Source organism: Aythya fuligula, chromosome 1 (assembly GCF_009819795.1).
Source record: "Aythya fuligula isolate bAytFul2 chromosome 1, bAytFul2.pri, whole genome shotgun sequence".
Taxonomy (NCBI): domain Eukaryota; kingdom Metazoa; phylum Chordata; class Aves; order Anseriformes; family Anatidae; genus Aythya; species Aythya fuligula.
The window spans coordinates 76,213,473-76,228,056 of NC_045559.1; the positions used below are offsets into that span (position 1 = coordinate 76,213,473).

The window sequence follows — 14,584 nt, forward strand, 5'->3', positions numbered from 1 at the left end:
ACATCAGCTTTTTATTGAACAACTGGAGTGTTTTTATATGTGTATCTTTAGATACACATACACACACACACACACACACACATATATATATAATATATTTTTTTCTTAAAATGCCGGAGTAGAACCCTGTTTCTGACAGAACAATTTTAAAATAAAAACAATAAAACTCATGCAGAGAATTGAAATTCCTTTGGAATTAATGTTTTTTTTGCTGATGCCTTAAAATAATTTCTAAGCCTTCACAGTTCCTTGCAAAGTGGTGAATGATGCTTTGTGCTCAGTGCTCTGTTAGATAAATGATTACAGAGCTTGGAATGTAAATATCCTCAACGGTTCATTCTGAATCAGAGTTTTTAGTAGATACATTTTTCAGAACAAGTTCCAAAACAATTTTTTGAGCAGCCTTCCTACTCCCTATCTGCAAATATGAGGAATAACGTGACTTTGCCTTGACTGAGGACCTGCTGTTGTAAGTTTTGCTAAGGTATCTAGAAGGCTGATCCTGAGCAATGTTAGACTGACCTCTGGCAAGTGCCCATTCGAGTTAAAGCCTTTTGGTGTACAAGAAGCACATATAATTAAAAACAATAAATCATATTAAATAAAAATTAAATAATGCTTTACTAGAAGATGTTTTTCTATTGTTAGGCAGAAAATCAGTATTATTTAAATTGTTTTGCATTTGGCTGGGCTGGAATTGCAATGAGTAAGAAACTTAAACGTCTACTCTGACAGATGCAAGAATCCTGACTCAAAAGTTAGATAAGTGGTCTGATGCAGGCTGGCCTCCTGTGCTGCTCTTAGCCTGATTCCTATGCTGTCAAAAGGATTGGTGGGTCTGTAATGCTGTTGATTATCAGAATTGCTTTTGTATCCCTTTGTGTTTTACGTGGAACATGCTGAGATTGTTGTAACACAGACAAATAGTGATTTTACCTGTGTAGGACTTTGCCCATTAAATTAATCTGTTTTATCAGAAATGTACTATGTAGAACAGCTGCCATCTGATTATGTCGCCTTGTCTTCCTAGCAGGACCATTACGTTTTTGCAGCTCCTGATGCCCTTCATGCAGTTGCAGGTTTTCTGGAGGAGCTTACAGACAGCTGTTAATGCAGGGCAGGAAGAGTATTGCAACATCCAAATCTAATTCTTACACTGTACCATGTGACAAAAGAGGATTTAGGTGACTTTTAGTGTAGAACATCAATTTGAATACTCATGAATAACTGTGAAAATAAGTGCTGCCGATCCTACTAGGGAACTTTTTTATTTCTTTAATTTATTTACAGGTTCAAGAATCATGTGTTTTGTGATACACATCATGGATTCGATCTTCCAAAGTCCCTGGCTGTGAGTAATGTTGCTGTTCGCATATTGCACACTCATTATGACCATGTATCTCCACTTTGGCTGCAGTGCCAGAGTGTGCCGAAATTGGAAGTCTTAGAAAGCAAAGAGTCAACTCATCATTCAAAGGACAATGTAGAAGAACTAGAAGTAGAAAAGAAAGCTGCAGAAGAGCCCAATGTGCCCACTGAGGAAGAAGCACATTCTGATGAGAGAAAGGTAGGCATAAAATCTCACAAGAGGATATTTTATGGTGCTGTTGTTACTTGAGGCCTAATTGCTGTGTAATAGCTTCTTCATGTGCCCTGTGCCTGAGAGAACAAAGTTCTTAAACTTTTGTGGAAAAAGACAACTTGTGTTAAGATTGTCATAGATCTTCTGAGGGTGTGGAAAGATGAACGACTGAAGATTGTCATAAAAATGGTAGAAAGGAAAGTTTTGACAGGCTGTGACAGTTGCAGGGTATTTGCATGCTGCATGGGTTGGCATTTGATTGTCATTTTATGAGTCGGATCATGCCATGAAGAATGCAAGGTTGTATCTCTTGTAAGATATATCCAGGTGTCTGTGACATAAGTCAAGATGGATATATTCTGCTTCGGAGAAACTTACAGCTCACTAAAATCACTACAGGAATGCAGTATTAGGGACATCAGAAGAGTGCAAAATAGGATTCAGAGTTCAATAGGTCTTGGTTGTGCAGTTACATAGTTGCTCAGTTCCTGTATGTTGAAGCTTTTGCCACTAGAGAGCTTTCAAAACCTGTTTCTGGCAGCTGAACCCTCTGCAAACTTCAACGGAGGATGTTGGCTCTGGGTGTTGAGGGATCGGTTGTTTTTGTATTCTTGTTACTGGGCTTGAGTTTTTCACTTGGTCGCACCTGTGACCTGCAGATAAACGACTCGGGTTCGCTATCTAAAATTTCTGCATAAAAAGCTGTAAGCCATCATGTTTCATACCTTCTTAATACCTGGATCAATGATTCTTGCCTTTTTGGTCCCTGAAATCCTCTGTAGTGAATCAGTGCCTGAAATCACATTTTTCTTGGTTCCTTTTTTCTTATTTTGCATGATAAGTCTCATCCTTCTGCAGTTTTCACATGCGTTTTTCAGGCTTTCTCCAGGCTTCTCATTCTATTGCTTCTCTTTTTCTTTTACAGGCCTTATTCTCCTTCTCTGAATGCAGTTTCATGAATTTTCCTGTTCTCTCTGTAGCTTCCACTTCTCTCAGATATTGTGGTCACTCCTGTCTGGCTCTGCCTTGATCTCCTCCACATTTACGTGGGTAAACACCTTAGTGCCCTCCCATTCTGTCCTAGTTGAGGTGTTTGTTCATCCAGCACAATGTCAGGCACGCCACAGGACACAGGAGGTGCCCGTGCCTCCGAATGCCTGGTTTGTGTGTTGAACTGCCATTTGTCTACCATTGCGCTTCCGGAAGTCTACTATGACAGTGATGAATTCATATCTGGGTTGGAATTTTGCCTAGAAGTCTAGGGTAACATTTTGAAAATTTGAAAAACGTTTTGAAACATTATGGGAAAGGGAATAAACGTTACAGGCAAGGCACAGTCTAAGACTGGAAGTGGGGAAGCTGACAGAGTATCAGCATGGGTTTGGTTTCAACATTGGGTTAAGTTTTCTTTGTGTCATTTTTTCAGCTGTAAAGGCAGCAAAAGCATAATATTTGAGTGTACACATTGCTAATATGATTAAATGCTTGTATGGTATCTGTGGGGTTTGGGGTCAAATTTGCTGTGGAAATGAAGTAAATATTTTATGTTTTTCTCTATTTACATGTTCAAACTTCCATTGGAGCATGCCTTTAATAAAAAATATTTTTCCTATATAGGTAAAAATGATTTCTCCAAAAACCTTGACCCTGTAGCAAGATTGGTACAAATATGGCTACAAGAGTAGAACTGCACTCTTTCTCCTTAGACCGTTGTTTTAGAGGAGGTGATATGCTCTTTTTATTGTTTGCCTAATAAAAGATGTCTTTTGTTTTTTCTATAGAGTGCTATTTCATTCAAAGAAAAATACAATAGCGTAACTGACATAAATGAGAAGACAGAGGAGGCAACTGAGAAGAAATCAGAAATCTTAGACATACCATCACAAGGTATTTGGTTAGTTTTTATTTGCAGCACTACAGAATTACTGATTTTAAATGTCTTGTTTTCTATATGGAAGCATGGTGATATAGATCTCTATGCAAATGGAACAAAATTTATAAATACATTGCTGACTTTATAACATGAGTTTTGTTGACGCTTCTGTTAATGATTGTTAAATGCAGAGGAAAAAATGAGATAGGGAGATTGATCTTGTCCCTACACTTTTTTTTTCCCCTGTATGTGTTAATTCATAAATGTACATAAACATAGTAATTATGTATATGTTTATGTATGTGTATGTTTATGAGCGAGGCAAACAATATTTATGAATCTGCCAGTTTGCTTGGTGAGATTAACTTCTCCAGAAGAAAATAAATCCAGTACTTACACTAGTATGTACTTAGGCAGCATAGGTATTACAAAGTACTACTTAAACATCTACTTAGAGTAGGATATAGACAGATGTGCTTTACTAAAAGAGGGTCTAATCCAGGAATTAAAACTGTCCAACATAAGTTATAAGTTTCTGTGGTGCTGTAGTATCCTTTGGTTTAGTAAAAGTGAGTTTTCTGGTAGTACTGTCTTACGTAAAATGCAAACTGTTCATCAGAGTTCAGCTGAGCTTTGCAGCCTTTTGCTCATTTGAAAAAAAAAACAATAACTTTCTGCTAAACAGAGTTGCAGCAAGCACGTTGTCAGACTGTACCTTATGGATCACCCAAACAAGGTGGTTTTCAAGAGAGTATAAAGGACTTTGTACTTCAGTCAGAGGGGGAGTTATATTTTATTTCTGTAAGGCGTAGAAAATCCCTATTATTAGATTGAATATATGTACCCAGAAATGTACTACTTATATCTGAATGACTTTGAAGCTACTATTTGCTTTAATAAGGAGAGAAGGCTTTTAAAATCATGCCTTTGCTGACATACTAATGATTTGCAAACCCATTCAACCATTTTTGGGAATGGGGCTTGAAAGGATAGTAAGTTACCACAAATTCATTGAAAAGAGGCAGCTAAGGTAAAACAGTAGAAAATCAGGAGTGTGCAACACTGAAAAGAGCAAGAACTAGTGCAGGTTGTTCTCTGGATTTAAGTTGTACTAGTGTTAAGAATTTATCTTAACAGAATTAATAGTTTTGTTTAGAAGACATTTAAATATTATTGTATTATTACTTTAGAAAGCACATTAAAGTGCAAGCTATATTGTGACTGGTATTAAAATGGTTTTTAGTTTTTGTAATTTTTTTGCTCAGAATAACTGCAAAAGGATCTTTGAATTGCATCTTCTAGTCTGAGTACAGTAGAGTAAAAGCTCTACATAAACTATGCAACTAAAGCTGGTGTTACAAAATTAACAGAACTTTCACTTGTTTTGTAAAAAGCTTGAAGGCAGTTTATACAGATATTTGTCTTTTTTTTTTTTTTTTTTTTAAGATTATCTCACTCTCTAAAAGTGTATTTTTTTATAACACAGTAATTGTTTTGACATTATGAACACTTCCTTGATCCCCATTAACAATAACTTTCTCCTTCTGTAACGTCTGATACAATGTTTTGTGATTTTTTTTTGAAGAAAGTGGTTCTAGTCATTTTAGTTCATTACCTTGTTGCCTTCTAATAACTTTTTTCAATTGAGTAAAAGTTGAATTCATACATACAGTTATACATAGAAAAAAAACATTATGAATTGTCTTTTGTTTTCTAAAAATTTTGTTTAACATGTTAAACGCCTTATGCTCTTTGTAAATAGCTTTCACCTGTAGTCTATAGCTGCCTTATACCTTTTGATTTGCCTTGTTTCCATGCCAATAAGATCTTACCAAACCTGGCCAGAATCTACTGTCTCGTATACTTGTAAAATTTTTCTGATTACTGATGCAACTGATTTATTTTTGTCAGTAAAACCTTATTACTATATGAAACAGTGTGAGTTGACTACAAAGCAAGAGTAGAGATTAATCTGCTAGAAAGCTCAGTACCAAAAAAAAAAAAAGCTTTTTTTCATTGTCCAACTGTTTCCATTAATTGTTCAAATATGTGTAGCATACCAGGAGATGGAGCTGAAATACCACAGAACGTAAAGCATTTCAAGTACACAGACTTCTTGTGGAGATGTAAAAAAAAAAAAAAAAAAAAAAAAATAGTAGTATGAAATTACAACGGCTTAGTTCAAGCACCAAATTAACACTTCTTACTTATTTGTTTTGTAGTTCTGAGTCCACAGATGCAAGAAGAGACCAATGAAAAAGAAGATGAGATAACTGATGAAAATATTGTTGATTTGCAACAGTTTGTACCAGTGGGTGGCGTGTACCATATCGATGCACTGCAGCTTCCACCTCAGGTCAAACAAGTCAAGAACTGGAATATGGTGGAGGTGAGTGAAAAAATGTATTACACCTCATGGAGTCTTCATCCCTGAAGAGCTGTTCTGGAGTTGTTTCACCATAGTATGTATGCAGTTTATATATATGTTGGTTTCTTGAGCAATGAACTAAAGGACCAAGTTATGAAATCGTGTTTTCAGTTAGACATAGCCAATTTTTGGAGCAGCATTTACTGAAGCACGCATTTGATCAGCGTTCATCAGCACAGCTAGCATGGATACATTAAATTGTTGTGCTGTAAATGCTCTAGGGTGAAATAAAAGCAAAGCCCGACATTCTTTTTTTTTTTTTGGTCTATGAAAAGTACATTTAAGGAAGTATGGTAACAAAATTACTGCCCACTCAATTCTGGGCTCTGCAAGGTATAGATGGTCTATAGAAAACACATCATAGTTCTCCTACTTGTGGTGCCTTATGCAGCATTAACCTATGTCACAGTTTTTATTGTGAGATTGAAAACCATTAATAAGTGAAATTCACATACAGACTAAGAAAGCAGGACTGTGAACAGATTAAGAAGTATGGGATCTTCCTTTCTAGCCACATGCAGAGACCTGCCTTACCAATTGAGTTTGACTTCTTTCATTACCTTTGACACTGTGCAAGCAAATTGGAGCTGTATCTCTTCTTGCCTGTGAAGTGCTCTTGTTTACTTTGAGTACCGTGAATCTATTAAGGAATGATTCCACTTAACTTTGTGGTGCTGCCTGAAAAGTGCCACAGACAGCATGCAAAGGGTTCAACTGCCCATTGGTACTTACCTTGAATACTGTCTTCAGTGGTATAGTTCCCATGAAGGGAAACGTTTACTGCAGCAGACCTTGTGCTGATTTCTATATTAGGGGGTTTCACGTTAATGCTTGTTAAAAGTAAAGCAAAATACTTTAGCAGGAAGATGTAAGAAAAATCTTTTTTGGAAGTGGGCCATGTTAGCCAACAATTTCAACTAGTAAATTTTAAATTGTATGTTAGGAAACTCCACAGGTAACTAGGTGGATTTAAAAAACAAATTCAGGCTACTGCATTTTCTAATAAGTGTTTTTGTTCGTCCTTTTTGCATTTTGCTAAAGTTACTTGACAGTGGCTTGGAGGCATACAGATATCCCCCAGAAGAGTCTGACGATACCCCATATCCACCAATACAGATAACGCTTAGGCTTTCTGACAACGTGATCTATTGCGAGGAGCCTGTGATAGCCCGATGGGATCCTGCAGGTACCAACTTAAGATAAATGTATTTCATTTAACTAATGGACTCGATACATAATTTCAAATATTTCAGAAAGTTATCAGTTAAGAAAAGAGCCAATTCACAGCCAAGAAATAGTTAACACAAAACTCCCTTAACTAATTTGTGTGTTTTTTGTTTTGTTTTCTGGTTTGATTCTGCATCATATGTAATCAGGGACTGCTCAAGGATTTTCACTAACTTTTTTTTCTTTCATATTAATGGGTGTAGTAGTGAACTGTATACCACAAATGACATTTTGATACAGCAAAGTCCTATGAAGTCCACTTTGAGCCAAATTACCCCCTAACTACATGTAGTCATATTACCTCAAAATATTAAATGTTAAAAAAAAAAAGTATACATTACCTCTGATGTTACGTCATTAAAGGTAATAGAACTTAAGATAGTTCAATGTTTCAAGTTACTGTTGGAAATAAGGTTGAAGAGTGCTATATCCTACATTAAAAAAGATACAAATACTAACATAACTTTCTTTTGAGCTTAGCGAGCTTTCACATCAGAATTAGTCTAATTTTGTACTTAAAGGAGAGAAGGTTTTTGCCTTACATGAATTCTCTTTACTTTGTGCTTTATCTTATCCAACTCTGAATATCAGTTTACCTAGGATATCTTTTACTAATTCTTCACCAGTACATATTACAAGCAGAAACTTTATGTATATGTTTTTTCTTTTTGCATCTCTTGTAAAGGCCAACAGTGGAGAACTGATGGCATCAGCAACATAACATATGAAACACAGAAAAGTATCACTTTTGAGATGGGTGCCTTTCATACAATAGCACTTCTCCAGAACGTTCATCTCAACATGCCATATCAGGCATGGGAATTGCGGCCTATTGGTATAAATGAAGCACTACTTACAGTTACTACAGTCTTTGCAGAAGTTCAGATACAAATTAAGGTACTATTTTTTCTTAAAACACTGGTAGTTTGTTTTTTAAAAAACAGAATTTTCACTGTCCTTTCTTAAGAACATGGGATGGTTCCACAAGAGCAACTTGAATCTCACTCCTTTGCTATTGAAAATAAGGAAGGAACTACTCCAAGCTCTAATGTAAACACCAATATTATTGGTGATTTATTTTTTCTGTGAATTGGTCAAAAGAAAGCATCTGTTCTGCAACATTCCGTTAAGTTCTTTGATATTGATACTACTTTGCTAGTCAGCTGCTTCACTGGCATGTGAGAAGTATTGCTCTCTCTTACTGCAAAACTGCACAAAAAGAACTGAGCATTTCAAGCAACCTGCTTTTTTGAACCGTTAGAAAGAACAAATACCAAGTTATGCGTGATTGTGCATATCTTCCTTGTCATATAAATCAATATCTGTTACTAAAACGACAGTGTGATCATAAGTGTGGACCAGTAAACCAGTGTCAGTTCTGAAATACAACAGTAAAATGGCTTCCTACAAGATCTGTGAATGTTTAAAGACGAGGATGATAGCTAATGTAGGTAATATCCAGGATAGAAAAGGAGCAAATACGTCATTGATACCTGAAGCCAAAAATAGCTTTAGTCATCAGTAAGATGCTTTGATTGGTTTATACAACAGGGTAATCAGTGTATGGTGGCTGCAGTCACAGTGGAAGAGAAGGATGTGCTTTCTCACCTGACAGGAAAATGGATATGTCCCATCACCTTAAGAAAAGTTTTGAAGGAGGCTGGTGTGAATATTTTCCCAGGAGAGTATTCATATAAATACGTCTCTGTGAACAAGAAGGTGAGTGGGCTTCCCCCCCCCAAACTTTCTCAGGGAGGCAACATTTTCTTGTATGAGGACCTGTTGTACAGAATGAGGATGAGTGTCCGTGCAGCTTAGCCAGTGGATTCTGCTTAAAACAAGCTTTTTCTTACCTTCATATAAAGCAGAGATTTAGTGGATGCATATCTTCTAACTGTACTTTTGCATTACAGGCTCCCCTAACAGAAGTTAGGGCATACCATCAGATGGCCCTGGTTGCATCCGCTTTTGCTTTTGGCTGGAGCAAATGGAATCTAGAAGCGGGTCAAGATCAAGTAGTGTTCAAGGTTTGTAGCTTTAGACCAAATGTCTAGAGACCAACCAGTACAGAAGCATATCACAGAAAAGACAAATAACTTTCCTCATTTATGCTCATTTCAAACAATCTTCAGGCTCTGACCTAATGCTTAGTGCAGCAGTTAAGATTCGGGGTGACTGTTTCACATAATAGTATTTTGTTTAGCAAAACTTCAGTGCCTACTTCTCCACTGCTTCACACCTCAAGCCCATTCCTCACAAATGTAAGTTTCAGTAACAAAGATACTTGCTAATGTGCTAAGATGTATAGCTGACAGGTCAGATATTGAGGCTCTAGCTGAAGCTGTGATGACACAGGTGGATGCTGATTTTTCAGCAAGTAGCTTACTACGGGGCTATCAAAAGCCCCCTCAATTACCATCTAGAAGTTTCTTCTTGGCTTTGTGTGTGTTTTCAGTTGTTCTGTACTGTAAAGAAGGGAATAAGCAACTTGAGTTGATAAGTTTCCCTCTGTAAACTAAAAAAAAATGTGGTTAAAACTTCTCCCAGACACCGTAATACTCTCAGTTATGACTGTGGATATAGAACATATCATACTGCTGAAATCTTGAGAGATCTTGAGTTAGACTAAGACTTTAACACAAATGCAAATGTTTAGCCCAGTTCTTAATCCCAGCAGGAAGAAGTAAAGTGTATGATGCCTGTTGCACCTAGCTACTCTTTTCATATGAGTCAGGAACAGCAAGAAAGCTAGTGACCAACCTTGCATTTTATAGAGGCAAACAAGATGAAGATTTTGATACATGGTACACACACATTTACTTAAAAATATAATACTATTTTAACAGTTCAAAGCAATGCTTTGTGTTTTTTTTTTTTTTTTTCCTGTATTACACTCGTAAGTACACTAGAACTTAGAATTTTATACTAGAATTTGTTCTTTGTCAGTGTCATGGACTTCATCTTACAGCCCATTTTTTTTCTGCACTAGGTAGGTGAGCATCTTAAAGATGATTTTGTCAAAGACTGGTCTCTTTACATGTTTAATGGTCAGAGAGCCCTGAAACTCAAGATCACAGAAACCAGTGAAGCGTTTTCAAAAGAGCTAGAAGAAGATTCTGAATTTCACTCCACACTCTACCATATGCTTAAAGACTTTGCCAGCAAAGAAGCAATTGATAGAGTGAGTACAGCTAACTTCCTGTTTATTGATGTTGTATTTCAGCTGCTCCTTGCTACAAGAGTTTTAACATACTCATAAATACTGCATGCTTTCCTTTAAAACTTTATTATCAAAAGCTTTCAATAAAGTTACATTTTAAGTCTTTAATCGTTTTCTATTCAAATTATTGGAACAGGTTTAATGACTAAAGTGTAACCATCTTATTTTTGTTAAAATAAGTTATTTATTCTCTTGTGGCTGGACCATTTAGTCATGCCTACTGTTAGCTATGTTCAAAATCACTAACTGTTTTATTCTATATCTGAATGGAATTAAGACACTCTTAGGTACTTGAAAAGAACTTCTGTCAGAATAAGGAAAAAATATTTTCTCAATTTCAAGTCACACTTAAAAAAAAATCCCCCGCTAACACCCACAACCCAAACAAACCAACTGAAACATGTAACCTTAAATACAGTATCTCAGCTTCTCATACTGTCAACCAGAACTCAGAAGGATAACTTTACAAAATTCAGAACCTTTGTTATACTGGGGGTGGTCCATTGTGTTGAAGTCCTGTATACGGCCACAACAGTTGCTGTAGTGAAGTCCAGGAGTCCCCAGTGCCGACAGGTGCTGCATCTGCTGGTCTTTGAAGAGACAACCCAGTGAGGAAGCTTGTAAAAGCAGCAAGCAGTACCAGGATGGAAACAGAAACCCAGAGAGTTTTGTTAGCGTTGGAAAAGGAAGTCTTGAAATGGGATGCCCATGATGACACTAAGTTGCACCTGTAGAAAAGAGTAAGTCATGTAGTAGTTCCATCTTTCTTCAAAAATAGGAACCCCTCTCCCCACCCTTACCCCAAAAACAAAACAAACCAAAGCTTATAACAAACAACGATCAGAAGTGACAAGGTAGCTGATGCATTGGGAGCTATGTACAGTGATAGCTTGCATTTCAAAGACTTCAGTTAACTAGTTTTTGATAAGCTGTTTAGGTGATGGACTTGACCCATAAGCCCTGTTCAAGCAGCCACGCTCCCTATACCGCACCATATGTCTGAAGAGGATTCACAAATACTACCTTGCAGATTGTGAAGAATTCATCGTGCTTATAGAAAAACACTAAAAGTACTGGCTTAAAGCTTTGTTTTCTAGGGCTTTGGTGCCTTCTGTGAAGTTAGGTGAGGAAAGGCTTCTGCCTAATAGCCAAACTTTAAACCTCTCACAAAATTGGTACCTCTATCCTTTGTCAAACAGTAGGAAGAAAGTATATTTTTCTTGCCATCTTTTCAGTTTTACATACTAGCGTGTAACTGTCTCATTTCCCCTTTGATTGGGAATACTTAAAGTGTAGGTTTAGCATAGGGTATCAATGCAGAACATGCATTCTCTGCACATAAATTGTATAACCCCTTTTCTGTAGGGCAGTTTAGGGGCTTGCAGGGGATGCTTCTTTAGGACAGCACTCTTTTGACCTGTGAGATCCAGAGAAGTTAGCTGCAATGACCCTGTTAATCTTGATAACTACTTGTCCCTCAGTTTGCGTCAAAGCTGCTGTTAAGCATTGCACAGGACTCACTAGTTAAGGTTAGTTATGACTCCCTGGTGGGGTGAGCCTCTGGCACTTTATATTACTCATTCCTGGCTGGTTTGTTTCAAAAGTCAGGATTAACAACCAAGCCATAAGCTACAGCTTTGGTTCCTCTTCCCATGTCCAACCACTACTTTACCTCATGACCATTTTGGGGAATACTTACGCTGTCTCCAGGTTCCATTTTGATGGACAGTTTCCTGTTTCAGAGACGCTTTCCTTTCTTGATGTTTCTTCTTGCACTTCAGCAGGCAATTCTGACTGCTCATTTCTGTAAGCAAGCATCAACAGTTTGAAAGCTTTTCTATCAAGCATTTGATTTCACAGAGCTCGCCCTGCGTTCACTTTATAGCCCTGATCAGGTTAGTGACAGGTGAAGAGTTCATTGAAAATAAACAAACCCTGCATGCATACCTTGGAGGATGTTTCTCTTCAACTTACTTTGTTTCTGAATGTTCATTCTCATACTCTGCCCAGGAATACGTGCTAATGAATCGCTGTAGTGAAGGACGCTTCTCATTTTGCTTTGCTCCTAGTCGGCCCCTGTCATATTTGAAACACATTTGGTTTACTTTTCCCCCAGATACCCAGCATGAAATTAGAAATTCTGCACCAGCTTACTCATTTGGTTGGGACGCAGATAAATAAGCTTCAAAATTAGTTGCCTGATTTTTTTTTTTTTTTTTATTATTAAACTACATCCATCAGTGTCAGCTGCCTAGTTTTTAGATTTGATTTCTAATGCAAGACAGTCAAGGTAATTTTTCTTCTAGTTTCTCAACCCTTAATTAAAAGGGAAGCTGTAACGTTTAGTCACAAAGGCTTATTTCTGTATTGAAGCACGGGGAACTAACATGAAAGATGTAGCCTAATAATATTATGCCTCAAGATGCTCAATACAGGCACAGTTTGAGCTGAAAAATGTTTAACCCTATTCAAAGAAAAGCCAAGTAACTTTACCAGCTGCTTGATCTCCTGTTGAGTTTATCACTCCATTCATCTCCATCAGTTTCTTGTAGTTGGGCCTAGAGAAGAAGTTTAAGCCACTTTACTGCATTTGCCTTTTCCCACCAAAACCCAGCCAGTTATGAGAAGGGTGAAGCACCTCAATGTCTGGGAACCCTTACTTACCAGCGGTAACCCAACACCTGCATTTCCAGCACTCCTAGGCACTGTTGCAATGCTAACTCTTCGTAGGGATGATGGTGGCTACACAAATAAAAGGCATTACTGGCTCTATCAGGGAATGACTGGATTACTCACTGAGCACACAAACACCATCTGTTGTTGTATGAACTGTATAGAAACTAGAAGTTGTTGCTTAGCTTGAAGTGACACAGAGAGAAGAGTTGAATCATAAGCACAGCCCAAACCATACACTTTTAAAAGCAGCATCTTTCCACAGTAATTGGTCCTCCTACTTCCCCAGGCATCTAAAGTGAAGCTGGATACACAGCTTCCAGCAAAATACCAGAACTGAATATGTCTAAATTCTCCTAATGACCCTCACAGGAGTTCCTACAGTCAATATGAATTTCTCCCATCTATTTTTTCATCTCTCTGCTAAACCCTTCTTCTGTAAGCCCAATGAAAGAACCACATGTGAACAACAGTTTTTAACCACTACAAGAACGCAGAGCCATTTCAGCTTCTGTGGACACCTCATCTACCATAAATGGGACCACATGCAGTTCCCTCAGGCTGGGAGGAGGGTCAATTGAACACATATCCTCGTGTCTGATGACATCAGCCAATATCTGAGACAGAAAACCACTAAGTCATGCATGCATCAGAGCACCAGCACATGACAAGGCAAAGGAAACCACACACAGACGCTTAACACATTTGAAATTTCACATTAACCTTTAAGGGCCATACCTTGAAGTTAAAGGAATTGGATAGCTTTTTATTTGTAGATTCATCTGTGAAGAGATTGAACATCAGAAAGGTTTACAAGAATGTAATGAGCTTTAGTTGGAACTAGAGGTCTGACTTTTTGCGTTAGTTCAGCAGAGAGCTCATCAAATTGCTCCCAGAAAGCAGAAATGAGACTTAAGGGGATAAAAGCTCTCTGTTTCATTAGATAAGTTGTTAACATTCACACATCATACGTCCTCTACAGGGATCAAATTCAACCATTATCAAAGATCAAAGTCAAACGTCCTGTTTTAGGTTAATCTCTTACAGTCAACAGCTTGTAGCCAAAAAGGAAAGAGCAGCCTGTAATTTAGAAGGCTCCTGAGAAAATTTTACTAGTGCACAAGACTGCCCTTTCCACTTATAAAATACATGCTCCATTTTTTTATTTATTTTTTTTAGATTTTAATACTTGTCCTGGAAAAGCCGTAAGTGCACAACACTGTCTGAAAACCTGACCACCGTACCATCTGTGTAAAGGGGGAAATTCAGAGCACCTGCACTTATGGAGTCTGTGATTCATACTCAGAAAAAGAGCAGAAAGCATCTGTAAAGAACAGTCAAAATTCAGCTACTTAGAAATAGCTACTGGGAATGCTCCAGTGTGAGTGAACACCCAAATATTCTACTTGAAAGAAGTAAGATCATCACCACCAAATGCAACGCACTTTTTCTGAAAGCTGCATACTTGTAATGTTTTCACCCTGTCCCAAGATTCCTGGCAATTTATACAGAGTTTACAATTGTTTCCATATTGTTAGCATATTGCCATTTCTTCCTTTGATTTTAGGAAAGGAGGTGCAT

General features: G+C 37.4%; 2 protein-coding genes across 6 annotated transcripts in view; one reads left to right on the forward strand and one right to left on the reverse strand.

Annotated features, from left to right (window-relative positions):
* CASC1 (cancer susceptibility 1) overlaps positions 1–14,584 on the forward strand; it is a 36,666-nt gene that overhangs the window by 9,546 nt on the left and 12,536 nt on the right. For 2 of the 5 annotated variants that reach the window (XM_032194181.1, XM_032194190.1), the window contains exons 7-14: positions 1,291–1,567; positions 3,364–3,469; positions 5,678–5,844; positions 6,925–7,069; positions 7,796–8,007; positions 8,662–8,829; positions 9,024–9,137; positions 10,100–10,291. In XM_032194181.1, coding sequence (XP_032050072.1) covers positions 1,291–1,567; positions 3,364–3,469; positions 5,678–5,844; positions 6,925–7,069; positions 7,796–8,007; positions 8,662–8,829; positions 9,024–9,137; positions 10,100–10,291 — 1,381 coding nt within the window. Of the gene's footprint in view, positions 1–1,290; positions 1,568–3,363; positions 3,470–5,677; positions 5,845–6,924; positions 7,070–7,795; positions 8,008–8,661; positions 8,830–9,023; positions 9,138–10,099; positions 10,375–14,182; positions 14,359–14,584 lie in introns of those variants that run through there. The other 3 variants (XM_032194203.1, XM_032194220.1, XM_032194214.1) reach the window with 3 other exon arrangements.
* LRMP (lymphoid restricted membrane protein) overlaps positions 10,698–14,584 on the reverse strand; it is a 38,442-nt gene continuing 34,555 nt past the window's right edge. The window contains exons 34-39 of the mRNA XM_032194168.1: positions 13,742–13,785; positions 12,995–13,072; positions 12,824–12,888; positions 12,305–12,406; positions 12,030–12,134; positions 10,698–11,058 (exon numbers count right to left, since the gene is read on the reverse strand). Of these exons, the coding sequence (XP_032050059.1) occupies positions 10,815–11,058; positions 12,030–12,134; positions 12,305–12,406; positions 12,824–12,888; positions 12,995–13,072; positions 13,742–13,785 (638 nt within the window). The 3' untranslated portion in view covers positions 10,698–10,814. The remainder of the gene's footprint in view (positions 11,059–12,029; positions 12,135–12,304; positions 12,407–12,823; positions 12,889–12,994; positions 13,073–13,741; positions 13,786–14,584) is intronic.